General features: G+C 26.0%; 1 protein-coding gene across 1 annotated transcript in view; it reads right to left on the reverse strand.

The window, feature by feature from the left end:
• Window positions 1-2397: 2397 nt before the first annotated feature.
• Window positions 2398-24826, reverse strand: part of LOC145835972 (aquaporin-5-like) — a 30809-nt gene continuing 8380 nt past the window's right edge. The window contains exons 3-9 of the mRNA XM_082943744.1: window positions 19130-19180; window positions 16491-16537; window positions 13499-13686; window positions 9920-10139; window positions 4483-4566; window positions 3632-3761; window positions 2398-3002 (exon numbers count right to left, since the gene is read on the reverse strand). Coding sequence (XP_082799870.1) covers window positions 2767-3002; window positions 3632-3761; window positions 4483-4566; window positions 9920-10139; window positions 13499-13686; window positions 16491-16537; window positions 19130-19180 — 956 coding nt within the window. The 3' untranslated portion in view covers window positions 2398-2766. The remainder of the gene's footprint in view (window positions 3003-3631; window positions 3762-4482; window positions 4567-9919; window positions 10140-13498; window positions 13687-16490; window positions 16538-19129; window positions 19181-24826) is intronic.

The raw sequence follows: 24826 nt of genomic DNA on the forward strand, positions 1-24826 counted from the left end.
GCTTGTATGATTTGTAGGTTTCTGATGAAAAGCAGTGAAAATATATTTAAACGTTTATAAAAAAATTGAATTATTTTGTTTATTTACACATTAATTAAAAATATATAATAAATTGATATGGTATTGTAGTAGGGGCGGCTATAAGTTACATAAACTTTGTTTGTAATAAAGAATTGAGTAATTTAAACAAAGTTGTTTGATGTTAATTGTGTAGTTATAAAGTATTACTATGTAGTATAATATAAAGATACCAAATTGTTGTAAAATTAAATATTTATTTATCAATTATATTTACTTTAGTTATAAATATTCAGTTTATAAAGTAAAAGTTAAAGATGATCAGGTTAAGAAAGTAAAAGTGTAAAATTATCATGTTTTAAGTTATCAACTCCCGTATAGATAGATAAAAGTCTTTTGTTGGTCGCATTTGTTTAAAATAAATTTTGTATTCAATATAAAAATACTATTTTGAATCAAAACTGTAATAACATTAGTAATTATCAAATTAAGAGCCTAACACTAAGCTCTTACAACGCTATATTGGTATTGCATAAAAATTTAAATTAATTACTTCATTATTGATTGAAACTTTTCCATAAGAAAGTTTACAATAAGTTTACATACTAAGTTAAAGTTTTGCATAGCAACAAAAAAAAAACATGTATGTGCATATTATTATTTGTTTAACTGTTTATAATTAGTTGTTTAAAAGGTGATTGAATAACGATAGTTGAAGTATTTATTTAAAAAATATTCTATGAAATAAAGTTTAAATATTCTAATAAAAGTTTGAATATAATGTGTAAATAAAATAAAAAACACAGACTTAAAAAATAATTTTATAAATAAGTGAAGCCTTTTATTACATAATTGTTAGTTGGTAACAACGAAAATTAATTCTATATTTTTTGTGAGTAAAAAGTCACTGACGAATACTTAAAAAAAATAAATTTTAAAACGCTTCTTTTTTCTAATATTGAAACTTTTTTGTTTAATTTCTTATGTTATTTATTCGAGTCCACTTATTAGTTTTGAAAAAAACTATCACTAAAACACTTTTAAGAAAAAGCTTCCTGTATATTTCTAGTCATTTTGTTATACAGAACTGTATTAATTGCATATAGTAACGACTTATAGTTTATTTTAGGAGTATAATTCTACGAAGTTCTTATATTGATTTTAAAATATTCATCGCTAGTCTTGTTTTAAGTATGTAGTTTGTTTCTTTTTAAATTTAACATTTACTCTAAACTTATGTCTAAACAAGTCCAATTTTATATATTTTTTCAAAAATAGTTGTCTATCGATAATCTCTTATCTGAATAAGTTTCAAAGTTAGTCTGACCATTTACCATTCAAAGCATTTCTTTTCCGATCATTTTAATTCAAACATAAATCGATTTAAATCAAGTGTGTTCTTATATTAAATAATATGTATGAATAAATTCGCAATTAAGCAGCTCAAGTTTAAAAATATATTTTTTATCAATTTCTTATTTTAAACAGAATGATTTTGATTTGTTAAGTAAATTATTTTAAAAATAATATTACCAATTCGAAAAAAATAAATAAATTCTTATTTAAAATTCTATGGTTTAGATGTCCACATCAATTTCAGTAACAAAACATAGCTGTTATTAAAATTAGTTTTAAGTATATTTAAAAAAGAGAGAAACACTCTAGTTTTATTACACACATATTTTGTTTGTGTGTTTTGTTTGTAGACTTTCGTCAATGTTTTTGTTGATCGTATTCAATACGAACGTACTAGCTGTCTTACCTAGTGGACAACGTGTTGAACGTTGCAAGGCAAAAGAAAATGCTGACGTAGCTGATCAATATCAGCAAAAGGTTGATTCATGTTTACATGTATAAACCGTTTGTATGTTGATCACTGCAAGTTTTTCTGTTGTGGCTAACTGATTAGTCCTATTCAGGACGAAACCGGTCTCAGTCTACCGAAGGCTTGAGCCTGATGACCGAATTGGTATGATCAAATCTTATTTTAACTTGAACTTGTCTCACGGCATAGACAGTCAAGGCTTCGGCTCTGTAGACTTTTGCCAATGTTTTATTTCACATATTTTTTTACAAACATACTAATAATTTTCTTTAAGTTACCTTTAGCTTAATTTGATATCAATCTATTTTTGGGAATACGTAATACTTCAAAACTTATATTAATGCCATTTTTAACGGTAACAAAAAAAGATTCCGGAGAAAAAAGTTTTTGTAGATAAGGTTTTTGTAACTTTTTGTAAATAAAAAGTAACTTGAATGATAGAATAACGATTTTTTAAGTTACCAATAAATATTTTGGAATCTAAATAAGTTTCATTGTTTGTAAAAAGTATAAAACACTATATTTACTAAAACATTTATTTTGTTAATTGAAAAAGATCAGTTTTTGCATGATTATGTTAAGTTTGTTCTTGTATATATAGTCTCTTAAAGAAAAGAAACATCTAATATTTTAACATATGTGTTTCATTTAGTAGAAATCAAGTTTTGATGGTAATTCTAAGCCAAATAAAAATTAATTTTTCAAAAAAATCTAAATCTTCTTAGTTTAAAACACATGTACGTTGAATTTCAAATAATGAACTTAAGCACTATAGTATTAAAAAATAAATACTTACTGCTTTTTACAGTCACATTTCATTTTTTGTAACATAACTTTCCTTTACAAGTTTTCGTTCGAGAATTTAAGCAAGTCAACTTATTCACAAAATGATTTTTTTTTAGTTTAAATTTAATTTGTACAACTCAAAGTCTACTGTTTCCAAGAAAGTTTTCATCCCTTCTGTCTAATGGCTGTTGTGACACTAAAAAAAATTTCTTAAGACAAGTACTTTTATGTTGATGTTGTTCATGTTTTGATTTTCTTAATGTCATTATTAGTTTTTCATGATTAGCATCATCTCTTTTTCCTTCAACTTTGCGAAGAGTTGGAGATAACTTGTTGTCAGCGATATCTTCCGTCAAGCTAGATTCTATACCACCTACATAAAAATTAAATTAGTATGTTATCACTTTATAAAAAAAAAAATATGAAACTTAGAGTAATAAGTAAAAATAATTAAAATAACTCTTAAAAGTAATTTAAAAAACAAACTTTAAAATATGTTTTGAAGTTACCTCTAAAGCATATTATTGTTATAGTTTACTTTTATTTTAACTTTTTTAATTACTACTAGATAATAACGTAATTTTTTTTTAGTCTTGTCTGTAAAAATAGTTTTAAATACGGTATTAAATTTAAAAAATAAGTATTTATATACCTCAATACATTAAATTTTGCTTTTTAAATATTTTAAACGGTTTTTAAAATTGACATATTTAGTAAAGTAGTTTTAAGAGTATACGTTTTATGTAAGTAGATGATACTAGCATTGAAATAGAAACACCATTTAAAGGTTTTAAACCAAACTTTATTCGATAGTTACAATAATTATTTATGTAACTAGAACGCTTTTGAAAAACAATATATTTTTAATGTTCCCTTCACTAAATACTTCGAATTTTGACACATCATGGTAGTTTGTGGAGATCATTTAAAACGGATTAAAAACTGTTTTACTTCGTAAAACTTATTTAAAACAAACTATTTTCTAATAAGTCTATACTTTACCAGTAGAAGAGTTATCAGTTCTGAAATCGCAAAGACATTGATCTTCATTAGCTTGTGGTATTGCAGCAAAAAGTTGTTTGTATAAGATAGCTCCAACTACAGCACCTGCTATTGGGCCAGTAATGTATACCTGTTATTTTTCATAGTTAGTTTTCAGTTTTTAGCTAGTAATTTTTAATTAAGTATATTAAAAACCAATTGATTAATTTCAATGTTTTGACATCTTAATAAACTTTCTTATCGAAAATGTTTTTTATAAAAAATGTATCTCTACTTAAGTTCTAAAGTTATAATAAAAATATTTAAACTTAAGTTTTTTGAAAGATATTTTGTGTACAGCCAAATGATATTAGCTTTTTAGTTTTTTAATTTATATAGTTATAAATAAATTAAATATCATATAGTTTAGACTAGGGAACTCCACAACGAGAATCACATACTTTTTATTACAAAACTTTATTTTTGAGACAATGAAAAAAGTTTTTAAACTTTAAAGTCTTTTATAACTGTTAGTTTTATTTAAAGATTTTTTTTTCTTACAAAATACTTTATAAAACAAATAAAAAATCATTTAGTTACATACAAGTATATATTTTTCATAGCATAATACTAATGTAGAGTTAACTTTTGAAAATCCTAAAAAACAAAAAGCATATTTCTTTTTAGAAGTAGAATAAAAACTACACAACTAATTTTTCATTTACGGTACTTCATATAAAGGATAATGACTTATTTTTTTTATTGACTAAAATATGTTTTTTTGCTTATCGGTTAAATTTAATATTTTAGTTTAACTGAGCTTTTCAATACTCACCTTAAAGTATTATAAACATAAGTAAAAAGTAAATTACCCAAATTTCATTTTTGAAATGTGAATAAAAAATCAGAGGAGCAATACATCTTGCGGGGTTTATACTCGCGCCAGTAAGGGTGTTCTGTTTGAAAAAAGATTTTAGTGTAACGTTAAAATACAACTAATAATAAATAGTTAAGACTGTAGAAATAAAATAAAAAATCTTATTAAGTAAATATATATTTAATACTAAGGAACTTGTTAAAAAATAAAAGAGCTCCTTTTGGTCAAGTCCTCACAATAAACGAACATCAGTTTTACCAATTTGTAAATGTAAATATTTTGCACAGGACTTTATAGCAAATTAAGTTTAGCTTTCTAAAGTTTAAGAATTCGAACTAAAAGTGTTACAGTGATTATAGGTTTTAGGTAATAAATAAAAGTTTTTCAGTTAAAAATTCAATCTTTCAAGGGTTGAGGTTGTAAAAATAAAAGTTCGAAATTTTAAAATTTTATAGACGTATTTAAAATATCTATCCAAAATTCATCCAGATTAGTAAATGGCTTTGTGATTTAGTTTATCTAAACATTTAGTTAATCAAAATTTGAATATAAAAAATCGATAGAGTTGTATTGCTCATTGATAGTTTAGAAATACTCTATTTAGCAAGCTCTAAAGTAAAAGGGTATGATTTAATGTTTAAGTTTATTCTTAAAAAACTAAAGTTAATTGAAATTACACATTAGAGTTTTGGATCAATGGTTTCATACTAAGATTTTGTCTTTACAGCATAAAATCATGATAAAAGATGCAAAAGTAAAGCTGGTGAAACATTTTAAATTGTTAAACATGTTTAGAATAATTGCAAAATTGTTTCTTCGTATGAAAATGTATTTTTAATTAATCTTTTGTGGATAAAAAGTAGTTTAGAGATACTTAATAGAGAAAGATTGTATAAAAAAGATATTAAATAAAGTTATAATAAATTATATCTCTATTTTAAAATTAATTTCATTTTCGTTTTAAATCAGTCGGTTTTAAGTAAAAAAATGTTGGATATTCTTTTAAATAATTTTAGCAAAGTATAGTTATTTCGGCTATTCTTAGCAAAAGTGAGATGTTTACACGCTATCATCCAATAAGCACTAGACTACACCGCTTGGCCGCCAACAACAGTTCATAGAAGTACAGACCTGGTTTCGTCCTCAATAGGACTCATAAGGCAGTCAAAGATACGATGAACTGTTGTTGAACGTCGTACGGTGTAGTCTAGTGCTTATTGTAATTTAAGCTAGAAAGATTAGACTTTTATATATTTTATAAAAGCTATATTTCAAGCTCAACATATCTTTTAAGTACACTGAATAATTGTTTGACTAAAAAAAATACTGTTTAAAAATTATTAAAAAAAGTTATACAAAAAAATTGTAGGCTTATTGTTTTTATTTTGTTTATTAGGAGAATAAAATAATAATAAAAGGTCCGCTATCAGTCGGAGTAGGTGTCAAATTTGCACGAGTGGACAAAATTGCACGAAAACAAATAAATTAAAAAGAAAAAAAAAACTACCGACCGATGGTAAGGGTTAGAGGCAACAGTGATAGTGACACTTTTGCACGGAGAAAGTTTTGCACAGCTTGAACTTTTAAATTATTTTTCTATAAAATTGAATTTTGTTTTAATTATCTTAATTAGTTTAGCTTTTTTATTTATTCTATTTTATTATCACTATCACCCCTAACCCTTACCCTCGGTCGGTAACTTTATTTTATTTTATTTTTTTTTACTATCACTTTTACTTATCACCCTTACCCTTGGTCGTTAGCTTTTTTTTCTTTTTTTCTTTTTATAAATTTATATTTAAATGTATTTTTCTGTTTTTTTTAATATTTTTTTTTCTGTTATTTTTTTTCTTTCGTGCAAAAATGACCATCTGTGCAAAACTGTAACTCGTGCAATTTTGTCCCCTTCTGTAATTCTGTCTTCGTGCAAAATTGACCATTCGTGCAATTTTGTCTTTGTGCAATTTTGACCTGTTCCCATCAGCCGAGATCGGCTATGCGTAATTGCTTATAAAGGAACAAGAACAAATGCTAATGATAAATTTATGCAACAAATAAAACAAATGATAATAAATAAAAATACAAATAAGTAAATATGCTTCTGCTTCTCATTTTATCATATTTTTCGGTTTCTTAAAGAATTCTTTTCCCTTTCTTTCAGTCTTTTGTGTACAGTAGATCTCTATTTAACACGGTCATTTGCAAGCAACTCCCACTTATCTAAACTTAGGTTCAACCTTTTTAGATCGCGCTTGCAAACGTCCTTAAAAACGTAAATTTGGACGACCTCGGTTGCGTTTGTTAATGACTAACTCGCTATACAACAGTGATTTTGGGATTCGCTCAGCGCCCATTCTCTAAGAACATGACTGAGCCAGCGAATCCTGCGCTGACTGAGGGTAAAATGCATGGTGGTAACACTAGTACGTCAAAGCACTTACTCGTAGGTGATCTTTTATTGCCATGCAACTCTAAAGATGCGACGAAGGCATCGTAGGCGGAAGGTGTTATTTTTCTTCTCCTGCACACAAGACTTCTTCCCTTGGGGTTGGAGCTGATTTAGCAACAGCTCTGCAAAACTTTTGCCTACCTCCAATGCCTTGTAGATGCTTTTGATTAAACTAAGACTTCGGGAGTAAACCCTGAGGAAAATTCAGACAAAGTTAAGCCTTAAACACTGGTGCAGAGGGAACTCTGTAGAACTGTAGTTCCATCACTCTAGGAAATGCAAAACTTCAATCAAAAAGCTATAGCCGGAGCCTCGTATGCGGTCTTACTCTGTTTCTAGTGTCATTCCAGCAGCTCCTGCGACAATGATAAATTTTGGCTGTGTCAGCTTTGCTGTTCCGCTGAGTCCTTATCATTGTGGAGAAAGAGATCCTGATGCATGGGCAACAGCTGTAATCTCAATGTTTATGCCCTGGCGTTGTTCTTGGAGAGGTTCGCTCCAGCTTTACATGTTTTCCGCGAAAAAACAACACTGAATACAAAAGTTACCGGTGATAAGTCCAACCTTGTTTGGCAAAAGGATGGGCGCTAGGGGTCGTATTAGTAGGAGGAGTTTTTGAATTTTTGAACAACCACCGTCTGCCTTAAGCTGAGCAGCCCTCAGCTAATACGGTGTTGTTCTGCCACAGTTTACCTTCCTCATTGTGTGAATGGGATAGCTTAAAGTAAAAAGTAAACTTTAAATAAGTCACCTGACAAACAGAAACGGAAAAAGAGACCCACTCTCAAACTGGGAAGCTGGAATTTTCGTACCATGACTACTGGCATGGACCCCGAAAATATAAGTGATGTAAGAAAAACTGCTATTAATCTTACAGAGTAGGAATGAACAGATAGGTAGATGGGTTTTACACTTTTCCCTTCTGTATTCTACATAGAATAATATAACTGATGATGCACTTAACAGCCTGGATAATCTACCAATGATGGATAACCTTAATTGCGAGCCAACTACTGAAGAACTGAGAACAAAGGTTCTAGATCGGACTGCAATAATTACAGGCAAATTTCTCTTCTTGCGATTACTGGTAAAAGTTTTGAAAGAGTAATTCTTTCTCGAATTCAAAAGCTGGCTGAAAGAGTGTAACCTGAGTCTAAATGTTGATTTAAGTCTAAACGATCTACCACTGGCATGATATTCTCTGTACGTCAAGCACAAGAGAAATGTAATGAAAATAACATGTATTTATACATCGCTTATTAGGATAGTTTGGTAAGTATTATCTTACTGACATTTTGTTAACTTGTAAAACTATTGAGCTATTTTTATAAGATATTTGGGTAAAAAAATTAATACATCATAATAAGACAAAATCTGAAGCTAAAAAAATATCAAAGAAAAGTATAAAATTAACTTAGTCTATACTGATTCTACTAGAAAATAAAGCAAAACATTTGCGGGATTTTAAATTTGGTTTAATAGTATAAACCAGTGGTGTTTACGGTGTGCATCAATGTCCAATTAATATAGAGATGCACGAAACTTATTTAAGGGTGCACGAAATTTCTAAGATGCACAGAAAAATACTAAAATTCTTTTTTATATTTATTTATTTTGAAGCGATTTATTTAAACTTTAAATCTGAAATTATTCATGGCATTTTTTTCATTTATCAACCACTTTGGAATTTTCCTCACATGAAGGCGCACTAAACCAGAATTTAAAAAAATAACGCTAGGTATTCTGAGGTTTGTACTGAAGAGTAAAAAAAAATTCTACCACTAGTAGCAAAATAAAATACAACTTTGGATGTACAGATTTCTTTTGCAGTTTAGAGTGCACAGATATTGATTAGCTTGAAGACCACTAGTATTAGCAACAGTTTATTTTTATAACTGAAATCTAAGAGTTAAACTCTAAGTTATAAAACATTAGTTATAATTTTCATCTTTTTACCCCTGACTTATAAATACTTATAACATGATAAACATTTATACGTATTAATAATAAATAAAAACATATTAAGTTTTAAAAAAGTTATACTATTTACAAAACTATTTGAATCACAACGTAAAAAATAAGTAATAATTAAGAAGATATTAAAGAAATTTTTCGTGTACAAATTTGTTACATTATTAAAAGCTTAATTTTATTTAGAGTAAAAAGTTAAAGTATAATACTTAAAAATTTGAGCAAACATCGAATTGTGTTGGTTTTTCATTATTTTTAGGTACTTTACATTAGCCTAAAAAGTATTCTTTAATTTGTTTTATGTTTTTACCAGTTATAAACTGACTTCATCAAAACTTTTATATATTTATTTCAAAAAATTCGAAAAAGTTTTTATTTTACACTCATGATACTGCTTGGAGTACTTTCAAAACTATCGTCAGCAAGCAAGTTGAATATAAAATGAAAGTGAAGTTTTCTTTTATTTTATATTCAACTTGCTTGCAGACGATAGTTTTGAATGTACTCCAAGTAGTTTAATGAGTAATTAATAGTAAGTTTTTCGGTTTTTTTGAAGTATAGTAGTTATTATACAAAGTATAATCAAAAAGTACAAAAAAGTCACAAAGAATTATTGACACTCTTAAGGACAGTTTGAGAAATTTAAATATTATAATAACATCATTTCAAAAAGGTATATTTTTATAAATTAAATAGTATTAATATTTTCAAAGTTTTTTTTGATACCAAAATAAATTTTCTTTTGGTATTGAAACTTAAATTTTCACTATTATTTTTAAAACTTAAAAACTCAGAGGATTTTTTAAATCTATTATGTTAAACATAGTTTAGTAAAAAAGGATGAACACTAAGTTATCAAACTTGACGAAGCCTACAAATTCATAGTGTAACTTTAATTGTCACACACTAAAACAAATTTTAAATAAAATTTTTATGTGCTTATATAACTAATTAGTCAAATAAAAAGTTTAATGACTAACACTTTACGATATTAAGCATTAAAAGTACTTACTGCCCACAATGTGTTACCAAGAAGTGCAAATCCAACATGTACTGCAACAAAATTTTTACTTGCCAAGTCTTTATCTGTTTTGTTTTGTAATTCGCTTGAAGAAAGCCAAACCATTGAAATAAAAAGGGATTGTACAGCTTCGATAGAAAATGTCTGCCACGGTAGTAATTGTGAACTAGGTATGATGTTATATAAGTAGTCGTCTTGTGATGGTTGAAAGCTGAAAATAAGAATAAACGTTTTAAGTTTCTTCAAAAACTTATAAATAACTTCATTAATTCAACAAACTGTTTTGTACAAAAAAAACTGTGCTGAATTTTGGAGTTTTCTACAGAGTCTGTGAAAGATTAAGATAAATTAAAAAAAACATGCAAAGCTATGTATTTATATACAAAATAAATTTACTATGTATCAGTAGCGTAGCGTGGTATTTTGGTCAGGGGGTGCGCATATTTTTTTTTAAATTCCCTAAATTAAAACTTCTGTAATTAGCTATAAAAATATCTTTTCATAAGTAATATAATTGAAATAAATTCATTAAGTAAAATAAGTTCGAAGTAACTGTTTTAAAAATACTTATATATTACAAAATTTAACATTTAAAAAAATGTATAAATTTCATTAAAATTACTTATACTTGCACTAAATAAAAATTGCTTTTACTACCTACAGTAAACTTTATATCTTTAAAAATGATTACATTCAATAAAACGAAAGTATCTGTTTTCTTTACAAAAAAAATATCAATCTCTGTAGTATACAATACAACAGTGATAACAACACCTCATTGCACATAATTTAAATAAAGTTACATAGAAGTTAAAAAAGACCAACTTTATAACTTTTATTACAGTTTATTACAACTTTGTAAAATAGTTAAAAATATACTTTTTAAGTTTAATTCATTTGATTGTATTTGTTTAAAATAAAAATCACAAAAAAAGTTTATTTCTCATAGGCCGACACGCTTTTCCTTGTATGTTTACAAAAATAAAAACTAGCAGTAGTCTTAACATTTGTAGCCAAATTGTAGCAAAAATAAAAACTGGTAAAATTGTTTAATTTTCCTTTAAGGGTGACGTATTTTTGTAAACTTTTTGTAGAAAAATCTGCCATAAGGTTATACTACAGCGGTGCACTACACTAATTGCGTGCTTTTTGAGTCTGAATTCTTATGAAGTTAATGAAGTTATAAAATTTTTCCTTATGGAGTTTTTCATCAACATCGGTGCGCACTTTCGTTTGCGCACCGAATCAGTATGCTGGGTAATTTATCTAACTTGTCGTTAATTGGTATTCAAAATTTCGTTTAACTTTTTGAATACTAGATAAACATAGTTGAAAAAAGGCAAAGTAATCAGAAAAAATAAACAATTAAGGATAAAGATATTACATTCTTTTTTTTTATTTCTTTTCTTTTTTTGGGTGGCACGCATGCGCCAGTATCCCTCCTCACGCTACGCCCCTGCTATGTATATATACAATAGTATTCCTTTTAAGTTCGCACGTTGAACAAAACCCAAAAGTACAATCTCAAGAAATCATGATTGATTTTTAAAATGGCTTATTTCCATATGTTAAAAGGTAATAACTTTATGAAGGGATATAAACACCTCAAAATAAAATAAAAAATCATTGAAACATTCTATTTATTATTTAACTATTAAAACTATCACCTTTATCTTAAGTTTGCACTTTTTGAGCTGACATTTCCCATTGAGCTCGCACTTTTAACCAAAAATATTTATGTTCAAATTTAATGTGTAGTTTTAAGTATATTAAAAACCTCTACTACTGTTAAGTTTAAGGTTAATTAAATCTTACGGTTGAATATTTAATGATGTAATATAATTAGTAAGTTAAACATACTTGACAGTTTTAATTAAAAGAATTTTTTTTGGGTACCCTTGTTTACCGGCTTTAAACTCATTTAAATTAGTCATTTTGTAAAAAAATTAAATATAATTTTTTGAGTTCAGACTTTTGGGTTTTGTTCAAAATTCAAACTCAAGAGAAAGGTTACTGTGCTTATAAAAAATGAATATTATAAATCTAAAAACAGTTTCTAATATAAAATTTCGAGACAAAAATTCATTTTGCAGTTTATTTTTTTTTGTGAACATAAAATATTTCAATCTACCCTTTTCAAAAAATCTTGTAGAAAACTAAATAGATTTTTGTAAAATAGTAAACTTAATAAAATTGTAAGATTATGCGTCATGATAGGTAAACAAAATTATATGTACTATGCGATGCTATTATAAAGTTGTTTAATAAGTTTACAAATTAACTAGTTGTAAACACTGACAAGTTTAAATTTATTAAAGCACTATGACGTTTGCTTAACGACCAATTTTTAATACAAAATGCTATTCTTGTTGTAGCAACGGGCAGTTATTGATGAACTCTGATTGATGACAGCACATTTACCTTATTGAATTGAATCTCTGAGTGGAATTCAGTAAGCGTTTGAACTTTTGTAAATTTGTTGCTTTAAAAGAAAGTACCAAATTGTAGATTAAACTTTGTTGCTTATTTAATAAATTATTGAATTATTCTTTAGCTTTATCAACTTTTTGTATAATTTTCTTGAGTTAATACGTATTTTTTAAATCACATTTGTTATTAAATATTGTTTATTAAACCGTGCTGTGTAACTTATAACCGGTTGTTTTTAATTTAAGCTACTATTTAAGTGATTACTATACTATTAGAAATGATTAAGACTAAGAAGGGCTTAAGACAAAAAAATAAGTTAACGGGTCTTGCAGATACTGAGCCATCAGTATCTGCTGACTTCATTACTTTGAATTTTTTAGGAACTAAACATTTTGTTACATTGACAAATTGATATAATTGTAATGTAAAAAGGTCTTAAATTAGTTCAAAATGAAAGCTTTAAATTAAGGGATTTTTTCTCCGCAGTTTTTAACAAAAACACAACGCGATACCACTAGTGTGTAGCAACATAGACTGCGTTGCTTACAATTATTTCTAATTCATCAAAACTCAATTTTTTTTGAAGTTAAACATTACTGCACACTTTAATATAAAACACAATAACACTAAAGGTAGTAAAATTTTCCCTGTACCCCTTATTACTTCATCAAGCGTCGTCCCTGTTGTTTTTTGTATTTTTCAGGTTTGTAACTTTTTCGAGCAAGTTACGTCCCAGTAACGACGTAATAACTTTATACATCTTTAACAATATTTAAACAATAGTTTTTAGTACTGTTTTGCCAGGTTTATTTAAGAAACTCCGTTCGAAGATTAAAAAACTGTGCACATAATATCATTAAACTAGTTGTTTTACTAAACTATTTCTTTGTGCACTACACTACTAGATATTTTCATAACATAAAACTACTGTAATCATAGTTTGTTTGTCATTATTATTAAGTATACACTGTAACATATTTTGAAATCTGGAAAGAAGCGTTTTTATATAGCAGATTAATTTATAATATTTTGGTTGTTTAACAAATTTTCCATGCCTACTTTTAAAGTAACAAATTTGAAAATTTTAAAAACAAAGTATAATTTTTTTTAATGTTTTATTTTTTGCAACTGTAAACAAACCCGTAAAAGAGTAGTATTGCAACAATTGATCCACATATTTGGAAGACAACATGAAGTATAAAAACCACAAAATTAATTCTTCCAGCGACAAACATACAACATGAAATGGTTGGATTCATGTGACCCCCTGAAATGTGATGAAAACATTGCAGAAGTGTGGCGTATGACAAAGCAATTGCTACTGATTGCTGTGATTTTTTTTGTACTATTATTTACTTAATCTATATGGTAAAATTTTAATAATGATCCGCAGTTACTCCGCAGATTAAGGTTTTTCAAACTATAACGAAAATTAATTTATTAAAGTTCTCAGACTAAGTCTAATTACAGTTAAAAAACTTAAATAACAATGAAAAACTAGCTGAAAATAGTTACAAGCTTCTAAAAAATTGACAACCCCTTGGTTATGTAACTACTTTATAAAGTTATTGATTAATTCTTAAAGTACTGGTTAAAATTCATAACATAAGCGTTTTTCTTAATTGATCTAGTAATTCTTTGTGTTGACTGTAAAATGTTGCTCAACTTGCAGAGCAAAGAGCTTAAATAAATAATTATAAAAGTAACTAACTATTCTTTTATTACCGGATTCGGTGAAAAAAAAATCCGACGTGTCAAATATTAACAAAATAGTAAACAGCACTGTAAAAATATATTTTATGTAATGATAAATAAATTTTAGAAAGCTTACTAAAATAAGCATTAAATTTTTCCAACAAAACATAAGTAAAAACACAAGATGAAAAGATAGTTCTTAATGCATCAAATTCAGTATTACATAGGGAGAAGAATTGACAAAAGGAAAAATAACCAAGATGAAGTTCAACTTTTTAATATTACACTGAGTGGAAAACATTAAGCAGAAATCCGCAAACTAATAGAAATATATATTTTATAGTGACTAAAAATATTGTTCCAAATTTAATAAAACGGCTATACAGATACGACGTACTAAGAGCTATAAATAAGAAATTAATCTACATAGAAATAGTAAAATGTCAAAAAAAAGGATGCATGAATTTACTGAAAAATCAGCATAAGTTCAAATAATAGAAAATTCCTCATGGAAAACTCACTAAACATACTAAAAATTAAAAAAAAAAAAATTGATTTCAAAAACATACCACTAACCAACCATACTTAAACAAATCCCAAAAATGATAGAGACCAGACTTTCTAAAAACTCAAGTAACAAAACTTATTCAAAAATATTAAAAAAAAAAGCTTTTAAGTTAAACGGATTATTGAATTAATTACACATTAGAATGTGAAATCAAAAAAAAAAAAAAAAAAAACAGAAAAAGAAAAATAATAAGGTTTATCCCCCATACTGTAGATCTTCTTAAAAAAAATAGTTAATAAATATTTTGGATAGAATTACAAACTAAAAAATACTTGAATAAAAACAAAACAAAAATAAGTTACAGCTGCTAGCCGAATATTGAAACAGTCATAAAAAACCATAAAAAGAACTGATAAACAAATAAAAAGAAAAAAAAAAGAATCATGCAACTTTAGGAAGAAAGAAACATGCCCCCTCAAAGGAGGGAAATTTGGGCCAGAAAATGAAATTTACCAGGCAATAATTGAAGCAGAAAATAAGTCAAAAACATACATTGGACTAAGTGCAAGCCAGATAAAAAAAAACGAATAGCAAAACACAAAACAAACTAAAATCAACAGTAAACAAGATGACAGAAATTAACTCTTGTACAAACAAGCGTCTGAACTTTTGAAACTAACACACAAATTAAAAAATGAAATCAAGAACTACAAATTTACTTTAAGAATACAAAAAAGTTAAAAAAAAAAAGAATAGTACTTGCATGTTGTGCTTTAAAGAAGCTTTACTAACACTTTAAATCTGATACGAATTGCATCAACAAAGGAAAGAACTACCGAATTCATGCAGATACATAAACAAGTTTTTAATAATAAACTGGAAAGAAGCTAAGAATTAAACAAGTATAAAAATGTTTTGACTTTTTAATTAAGTTTAGAGTTTTGTTGATGTTTTTTAACACTTGGTTTAAATTAAGTTTCTTAGATAAACTCTTAGATAGCTTGCTTTAAATTTAATTTAAGTTTTAAATCCTAGCAAGTCCGTTAAAATATCGCCAAGAGGTTTGCGACTCGATAACCGAAAGGTTCTTTGTGCATCAGGTTTTATAACCAAACACTTTGGGCGTCTTTTTTTGTTGTTCAATAAAAAAATTATTCAAATAAATTAATTCATTGTTCGTTAATTTAGTAAACACTTTACACAACTATACATTAATGAATTTTAAATTTTTAATATGCAACATTTTTGTTTTTTTTTATATTTTCACGCACATTATTATATAAACTGGAGTATAGTTTACTAATTTTTTAATACTTGACAAGGTCGAAATTTTTCTTACCGAAACCGGTAACAAACAGAATAGTCAATCAGAACTATTATTATTGTTTATACAACTAATCTAAAAAACGGTTCATTTCCAAAAACACATCTTCAGATTAAATTATTTAGCTTATAAAATCATCAACTATAAAGTTTTTTAAGTATTTTTTTTTGTTATAAACTAGTTACAAAAGACTGTTTTAAGATATCGCTAACTGGCAAAACAATTAGGTTTGAATGGAGTATCCAAACTTGGTGCTTTTTCTACAATATTTTGTCTAAAAAACTAGTTTATGGTGACTAATTTTTTGCATGTTTTACCATTTTATTACTTTTTTTATTACAGAATCGCAGTTTAATAATCCGTTTAGCGGTAAAACTTAGTAACTGTCTGAATTTCGCTATAAGAATTTTTCACTTTATTTTAATAGTTAAGCTTTTAGTGCTTAGCATGAAGTTCATACTTAATGAATAAGTAATCTAAATTTAAAATTTGTTAGTATTAGTACAAGTTAGATATAATACTTACTAAAACATTTAAAAACAACTAAATTGATTTTGTGTTACTTAAAAATTTGAATTTTAGGCATAAGCTATCGTACTTATTACCTGTAAAAATTTCAGTTGTGATAAGCTTTTAGCATCATCTATTGGTCCTGTGGTAAAATTATATCAATTTTTTCTATTTAATAAGCAGATCCTTAAGTTTTAATATATTTAATAAAAATAGCTTTTTGTTCGACTAGTTAAATGACTACTGTTTTAATAAAGTGAAATTATTTTAAGTTATACAGTTTGTATAAACTTAAAACAAAAATAAAATAAAATATATAAAAGCATTACAGATAGAAGCTTACTACAATTATAAAACCATTTTTGACTTGGCTTCTCTAAGATTACATAATTACGTATTTAAACAGTCTTTATTATTTTAAAACACCCATTTTACAATTATCTAAGTATGTATGTGTAAAAAAACTGTTATCAAATAGTAAACTAAAAACTTGTCAAATATTAATATGTTTTAAGACATCTATCAGGTTCTGAAATCTCGCTAAATTTTAGTAAAAGAAATGAGTTGAAATTTAATAAAATAAATATCATCACCTCTTTATCTTTAATGACATGAATAGACCTAAACAAGCCTACAAATTTAACAATAAATAAAGTTTCTAAAATATCATCTTTTGAGAATTTTTAATTTTTTAAATCTTTTAAGTTTTTTTTTAACCAAACATAATGCTAGTAAAACTTTAAAAAATTCTTTACAAATTTCGAAGCAACCAATTGATTTTTATTTTGATAACTCCAAGTAATCGTTTAACATTCTTGTGTAAACATAATCAAATATGTTTGCTTCTATAGTCATTTAGATAAACTTTTTAGATAATGAATAAACAAAAATCAGTTACAAGTAACTGCAAATGTTATACGAAAAGTATGTACTTTTCACAAAAAGCTTTCAATATAAGCTTAAAACTTCTCTATATTAAGTTTTACAACAGCTGTTTTCAAGAACTCATTTGGTACATAAGCATTATTAGTTTTACTACTAATGGGAACGGGTCAAAATTGCACGAAGACAAAATTGTACGAGGGGACTTAATTGCACGAAGACAAATTTGCACGAAGGGTCAATTTTGCACAAAGATACTTTTGCAGGAGGGGACAATATTGCACGAAGACAATTTTGCACGGGTGACAATTTTGCAAGGAGGGTCATTTTTGCACGAGAGTAAAAAATAAAAAATTTAAAAAATTTAAAAGATCAACTAAAAGAAAAACAAAAAGAAAAAAGAACTACTTACCGAGGGTAAGGGTTAGGGGTAACAGTGATAAAAAAACTAATAAAAGTTATTATCAAAAAACAAGAAAAATAAATAAATAAAAATTAATCAATTGAAACGAAGAAAAAAAATACTGAACGAGGGTAAGGGTTAGGGGTAACAGTGATAGTAGAAATAAAAATAAATAATAAAAATTATTATTAAAATCAAAAAATTAATAAAAACTAATAAAAAAATAATAATAAGTTACCGACCGAGGGTAAGGGTTAGGGATAATTGTGATAGTAAAAAAAAACTTTATTAAAAATAAAATAAGAATTAAAATTAATTAAGAATTTAAGAAATAAAATTAAACAAAAAATTCAACCCGTGCAAAAATGTTGCCGTGCAAAATTGTCTGCTAATGCAAAAATTTCTTCATGCATTTTAGTTTACTCGTGCAATTGTGTCCAATTGTGCAAATTTGACTTCTACCCACTAGTAATAGTTGACTGAAACTTAAAAAAAATACAGTTTATTTATTTGAGCAAGAAAATTATTCCATTGTCCGTACTTAAACAAAGTTAAATACTATAGGAGTATAAACATTTAGCTTTTTTTTTTTTAGAAAACAAACTGACTACTTTTTACTGCGTTTAAAATAACTTTAAATTCTACTTGTAACATTCAGAATACTTATATTTCTGAGTAGCACTAAATAGTTTTGTACTTAAATGGAATTTAATATATACTTTTAAGATTTCATTTAAGGTATTAAAGTGTAGTTATATTAAAAATCTCTAATTAAGTTTCTTTTTACAAATTCAAGGTGATAAATTTTTGCTTGATCAGTAAAGTAAATACTTTAAATGCCTTTTTTTCTTGACTTAGATTTTAAGATAGCACAGCAAATTGTAAAATAGAAAAACAAAAATGTCTTGAAAGTTGAACTGCTATTGTAATTTACGAAAATTAGCTTTTCAGTATAAAATTGGTTTAACAGCTCTTTTGCACATACAGTTAAATTCACTGCAAATTTATTGAACGAGATAAAGGATTAGTTTTAGTTTATATAGCCTTTATTATTAGTCTTTAATTATATCAATCAGGCCAATAATGGTAACCATTATTTATCTTTAACTTGAATATTTAAAATGAATTCTGACTTTATAAATAAAATGATGGACACAATATTTGTGTATACTTAGGTATACTTTTTATAAATAAAAAATATTTTGATAGGTACAATGTAATTAATTTAAGGTTTTTTTGTAAAACTCATGTTGTATATAGACAATTTGAAGTAAAGATGAAATTTTAAAAGTACTTTATGTTCAGTTACTTATAGTGATTATGGTGATAAGAAAGTATAAGTTATTACAAAGTAAATACAACTAAAGTACACATAAAGATAGATTAATTAAGATGTGATGTTTAAACTATTATTCAAAACTATTCAGAGCCTAACCAAAAGTTACTTACTCGTAAAAACTGTACAAACGTGTGTCCGATCAGTGAAGCAATTATTGCATTCTATAAAAAATATTAAAATTCTCTTAAATTGAAAATGTCATTTATAAATATTTTTCTTCTAATTTGAAATTTGTTATTGTTAAACAGTAATAAAGTTTCTAACTTAGCTTGCTTTTAAATTATCATTACTTTTTGTAATAAAAAATACCTTCATATGAAAAAAAACATTTTTTATACCTAGCTATCTTTATGAAACGATTGATTTTACACTACCAAGCAATGTCTTGTCAAAACTAAGTTTGAATGAAAATGGATCGATGTTAGACTGAAACTCAGTGTATTTAATTGCTTAAGAAACTTAATTAGTTTATCTTACTAAAAAAAGATATATTTAAAAGTAATAGTAGCAAGTTATACAGTATCCTTTCTTTGTTATGCTAACACATGTTTCTATTTTCTAACGGATTAAAAAACTTCAACGGAGCTCTGTAAAAGTTTAAATACTGTAAGGAAAGAATAGAAGCTTAAGGAGGTATATACATGTGTCCCTTTTAAATAAGAATAATTGCTATAGATATTTATAGTGTAATGGTTAATAATAGATAAAATACTTGATGTTAAATCCTAAAGCTGTAAAAATATATAATATCTGTAATAAAAAAGTCTAAATTAAATAAATTAAAGTAAAAATACAAAACAAAATAAAAAATTATAGTACAAACTACTTACGTGAAGTGGAGGAAGTACTAATTATAAATATTTACTGGTTGCTAGTCATTCAAAAAAAAAAATATAATAGTTACGTCACAGTATTAATCGGTTATATTTTTCCTTACAGTTTTTTTTTTTTACAGAACTCCGTTGAAGTGTGTTAATCTGTTAGCACACAGAAACACGTGTTAGCATAATAAAGGAAGGATACTGTGTAATTTGTTATTATTATATATTCCAGTGAACTTGTTTCGCTAGGATCTTTTGTTAACAAACACTTAATTTTAATTTTTTAAATAATTATTTTTAAAAGTACTAATATTAGTATTATAAGCAGTTATCAAAACCTTAAAAACTTATATACATAATAATAACAACTTTATTTAAAGCATTTTCATTATATTTTAACTCTCAATTTTTAGTTTATAATTAGTACTTTTTCCACAACTTACCATACTACGTTGATTGTCTAAAACGGTGTACAGTAATTTTAAATTGTAACATTCACTGTGTCCAGAAAACTTATTAAGGTTAAGAACTATTATTTTGATATGTGTAGCTTGTCTTTTTTATCAAAGAAGCAAATTATAACATAAACTAACAGCTTTTTAACGTTTACTTATATGTAATAAAACCTAAAACATAAAAAGAAATAGGACTTTACAATAACAATTTACATTTTTTATAATCTAGTGTACACATAGTTTGATTTCAAGTAACTTAGTGTAAAAAGCTTCTATAAATCTTGAGAACCACTGCTATAAGATACTTCAGTTTACTAGGTATACAGTAAATAAAAAAATAGTTGAATCTAAATACTTGGTAAATATTTTTTTACGTCAGCATAATAAGCAGACTTATTATACAAAATTAAATTATAATTAAGTATTTAGTTCCTAAGTTGTTATCTAGTGTTCCAGTTTGAAACTTAATTAAGATTCAGTTTAGATACAGTTACAGAAAACATTGCTTTAACAGTACGCTGAGTAATTTTAGAATGCTCTGAATCTGTAATTTGTGTTGCATGTAGATGTTGCTTAATTGTGTTTAGTTGTAGTTGGTGTTTAACATGTGTTTATCTTAGTATATATACGCTTAGTTTATCAAGGGAAATTCTAGAATTTTTTTTAGTGAGGTAGCACATTTATTTTGGTTAAATAATATGGTATTTTCTCTAGTAGCTTTTAGTATTATACTTTAGGTTTGAACATAAATATTTGTCTACCACATAACTGTCTGAAGTTTTTTTCAGGTACATATAAGTTTTTAAACTTGAATTAATTTAAAAATTAGATCAAAACAAAATGCGAAACCTAGTAAGTAATGCACTTATTTAATTTTTAGAAAAGCTAATATAACACAAACATAAGCTCCATTTAGTATTGGGTATGTGAAAATCTGCCTTACATTGTGAAGCTAACATGTATGACGGAAACTTTTATACATAAGAAACTAAAAGGGAAGTATTAATCAAAATTAGTTCATAAGTTTTCTTAATAATAGAAAAATGTATTCAATGATGTTATGTGAACAAATTACTTAGTCAAACAGTATTTATGAAAATAGCTATATTTAAATCAGAAAAAATTTATATTTCTAAGACAAACTGGTAGCAAAGTTAACAGTTATTTTAAAACTTGTTAGAAAAATAAGTTGTAAAACTACGAATATTAAAGTTAAAAATAATAAAAAAATATGCAAACTGTTCAATGGTTTTCTTTTTGAAAAGGAAACCTTTAGAGGTGTAAAATCATTCAATTAGTTTTATCTAAACACCTTAGAATAGCTTATTCTAAATCAAAAGTTTCATTTTTCAAACTTGCTCCTTTCGTTATAATAAATAAATAAAAAACGACAAATACTTTGCTTTTTTATTGAAGTTAAGTACTTTTTTAGTGTACCCTTTGCAACTGCTATTGCATACAACTTAGCTACAGAACATATCGTTTATTGAAAGATAAAAAAATCGCTCAAAAAGTTTGGTCTAAAAAGGACTTGATGTACAAAGGAACCATTCGGTTATCGAGTCGTACACCACAAGTATATGATATTAACATTTATGAAAGCTTGGTAATATATATTTCATAATGAGTTTAATTAAATAAATGAAGAAATTCGTAAAGTTAAGTAAACAAGACTTTTTTAAGCAAAAATAAGTAAACAGAAACTTAAGATGTTATAAGGATATTACGATAAAATATTTACACGTCTAGAATTATATTAACGTAAATGAAAAAAGGCTATGAAAATAACTTAAGTTAAAAATAAAGTTATCGGATTTTAATTGAGGTGCTTATTAAAATAGAATAAAGCTAAAGTACTAAAGAAATTAAACAAAATATACAATAAAACATACTAAAAGCAATTCAAAAAAATCTTTAAAGTAAAAAAAAATATTTAACTATAACAATTTATACAAACTACTGTTGTAAACAAATTTTGTTTATGCAATTTTGTCTTATAGGTTCTTATATAAAGGGATCCTAATACACTTAAGTGATAAATATTACGTCTTTAGTTAAAATTATACATTTTTTATCATTATAATGTTAAGAGCATTCCGGAAAGTTTACCAAATGATCTCCAATTACCGAAACACTTTTAAAAGGTTTACTACCTCTATTGACTATCCAGTTTCTAAGGGATTTTGATACATGATGATCCTTTCTCACATAGAGTCTCTGAGAAGTTCTCCCGATTTATACTTTGTCACAGTGACACTTGAATTGATAGATAACATTATTCTTTTCAGAATCGGGAGTAACATCTTTGCATACTCCATATTTTAAAGATTTTTAGTGAAGTGATGGATTCGTAGTGTAACTGCTACAAATGTACTATTTATTGTCTGTTTAAGTTTATTTTACAGGAACTTAGCTTCATTGCCTAAATAGAGAGTCTTAAGTATTAGTACACTTATTCATGCCTTGTTTTATAAGACTAGTGAGTTTTACGATGGTCTTGTCAAACTTTATTTTTTGATAATACTCGTTAAGTAACCTTATAATCTGAATATACTACTAATATTTTCAATTTCTTCATTTAATTGACTTTTGAACATATTTAATTCCCCCGAAAAACTAAGCATAAAATAAGATAATTTTTTTGCGAAGTAGGACAGAAGAACATCCATTGGCTTTATTGTTAAAAAATTGTTGGCTTCCTGTATACGGATGTAGTAAAATAAGTTGATGTTCACTGTAATGACACATCTAAATAAAGTTAAACAACTGTCGACTTCGTTTTCACGAGTAAATTTAAGTGAGGGATGTAGGTGAGAAGTTTTACTAAATAAATCTTTTACGTTGTAGCCTTTCTTGTTTGACATAAAAATATTATCTACATACGTTAAGTAATTTAACCGCTTATCTATATTCTTAAATAAATATGATTCAAATTACCCGACTAAAATAGTCGCTAACACAGGACCTAAAGTACTTTCTATGGCGACACCATCAGTTTGTCTATAAATACACTTATTAAATTTAAATTCCACATTCTCTACAGTCATTTATAACATACTCTTAACTACTTTTTTAGGGATAGTTCATTGTAATGATAATAAGTTTACAATTTTAACTAAAGGACGTAACATGTATTATTTAGGTGTATTATGATTCCTTTTAATAAAAACCTGTAAGCTAAAGTTAGGTAAACAAAAATTTGTTTACAACTCTAGTTTGTATAAAATTTTATACTTATATAATTTAATTTGCATATAAGTTGTTAACTTTATTGTCTTTTAAACATGATTTTTTAATTACGTATAGTGTTTTTTTTTTGTAATTTTTCTGAAACTTTAAGTCTATATTACTTTAGCTTTATTCATTTTAAAAAGTACATTCCGATTATTCTAATTTTAATTTCTAACGCTTTATAGACGTTTTTTTATTTACATTTATATAAACTTAAGCATGTATATATTTTATTGCATTATTCTATATCCTTTTAACATCTCATTTTTCTATTTACTTACTTATACTGAAAAAAGTCTTGTTTACTTAATTTTACCAATTTTTTAGCTGAACAGTATTTATTTTGCATGTTTAACTTAAACTCATTGTGATGTATCTGTTATAAGTTTACATAAATGTTGTAATTATTTTCTTTAGCTTAGTTGTATACAATAGTAGTCGAAAAAAGTCTACTGAAAATTTTTACTGGACTTCAATAAATATGCAAAATAATTTTATATATTTTTTTATAAAGTCTTTTTCTTCTAGAAGAAAATGTAAATCTCCGTCATTTCTTCAAAAAAAAATTATAGCAAAAATTTTACATATAGAAATTAACTTTTAATAGACTATTTTAAATATTAACTATTTTAAATCGTCTATTTTATCACGTTTATTCTAACCTTTTCTAGGGTCGCACAGGAAACTTAAAACAATTAAAAACACTCCTTGGAGTGTATATTTATGCTAATACATGTTTAGCTGGTTTTGGTTCGTTGATAAGGAAAACTAACATTTAATTCTTAGTATGCATACGTGATTATATACTGTTTTCTACTTGTTTTGTTTTTATTTATTACGTTTTAATTTTGTATAAATTGATTCTAAAGTTTTTGTTTTATTTTCTCACTAATTTATATTTATTTTAGTTAAACTATATGAAATTTAGCAGCTTCAATTTTTGTTGATTAATTTATTAACTTTTATCAGTTTTGTTAAAATAAAGTAATTAAACTATTTTTCTTTCTAGATAGAATTTCAAGATTATAGTATTTGTTATAGTAATAGTTTAATGTACTTTCTCAAAAATTTATTGTGAGTTTTATCTGGTATCAGTGATCATATGGTTGGGTTGTTGTTGTGATTTTTTGTCAAAGCGCCGGTAATCACTTGCTTGGGAATTTGAGCTTTATGGTTTTCCAACACGTTGTGGATTTTATTCTTGAGATTTTAGCCTTGTAAATGTTCTCCAAATGGCGTGTCTCCAAGATCAAGTTTTTTGTTTTAAATAAAGTTTATATTATAATTTTTTGGTTATTTA

This window comes from Thalia democratica, chromosome 5, assembly GCF_965202585.1.
Source record: "Thalia democratica chromosome 5, ktThaDemo2.hap1.1, whole genome shotgun sequence".
NCBI lineage: Eukaryota > Metazoa > Chordata > Thaliacea > Salpida > Salpidae > Thalia > Thalia democratica.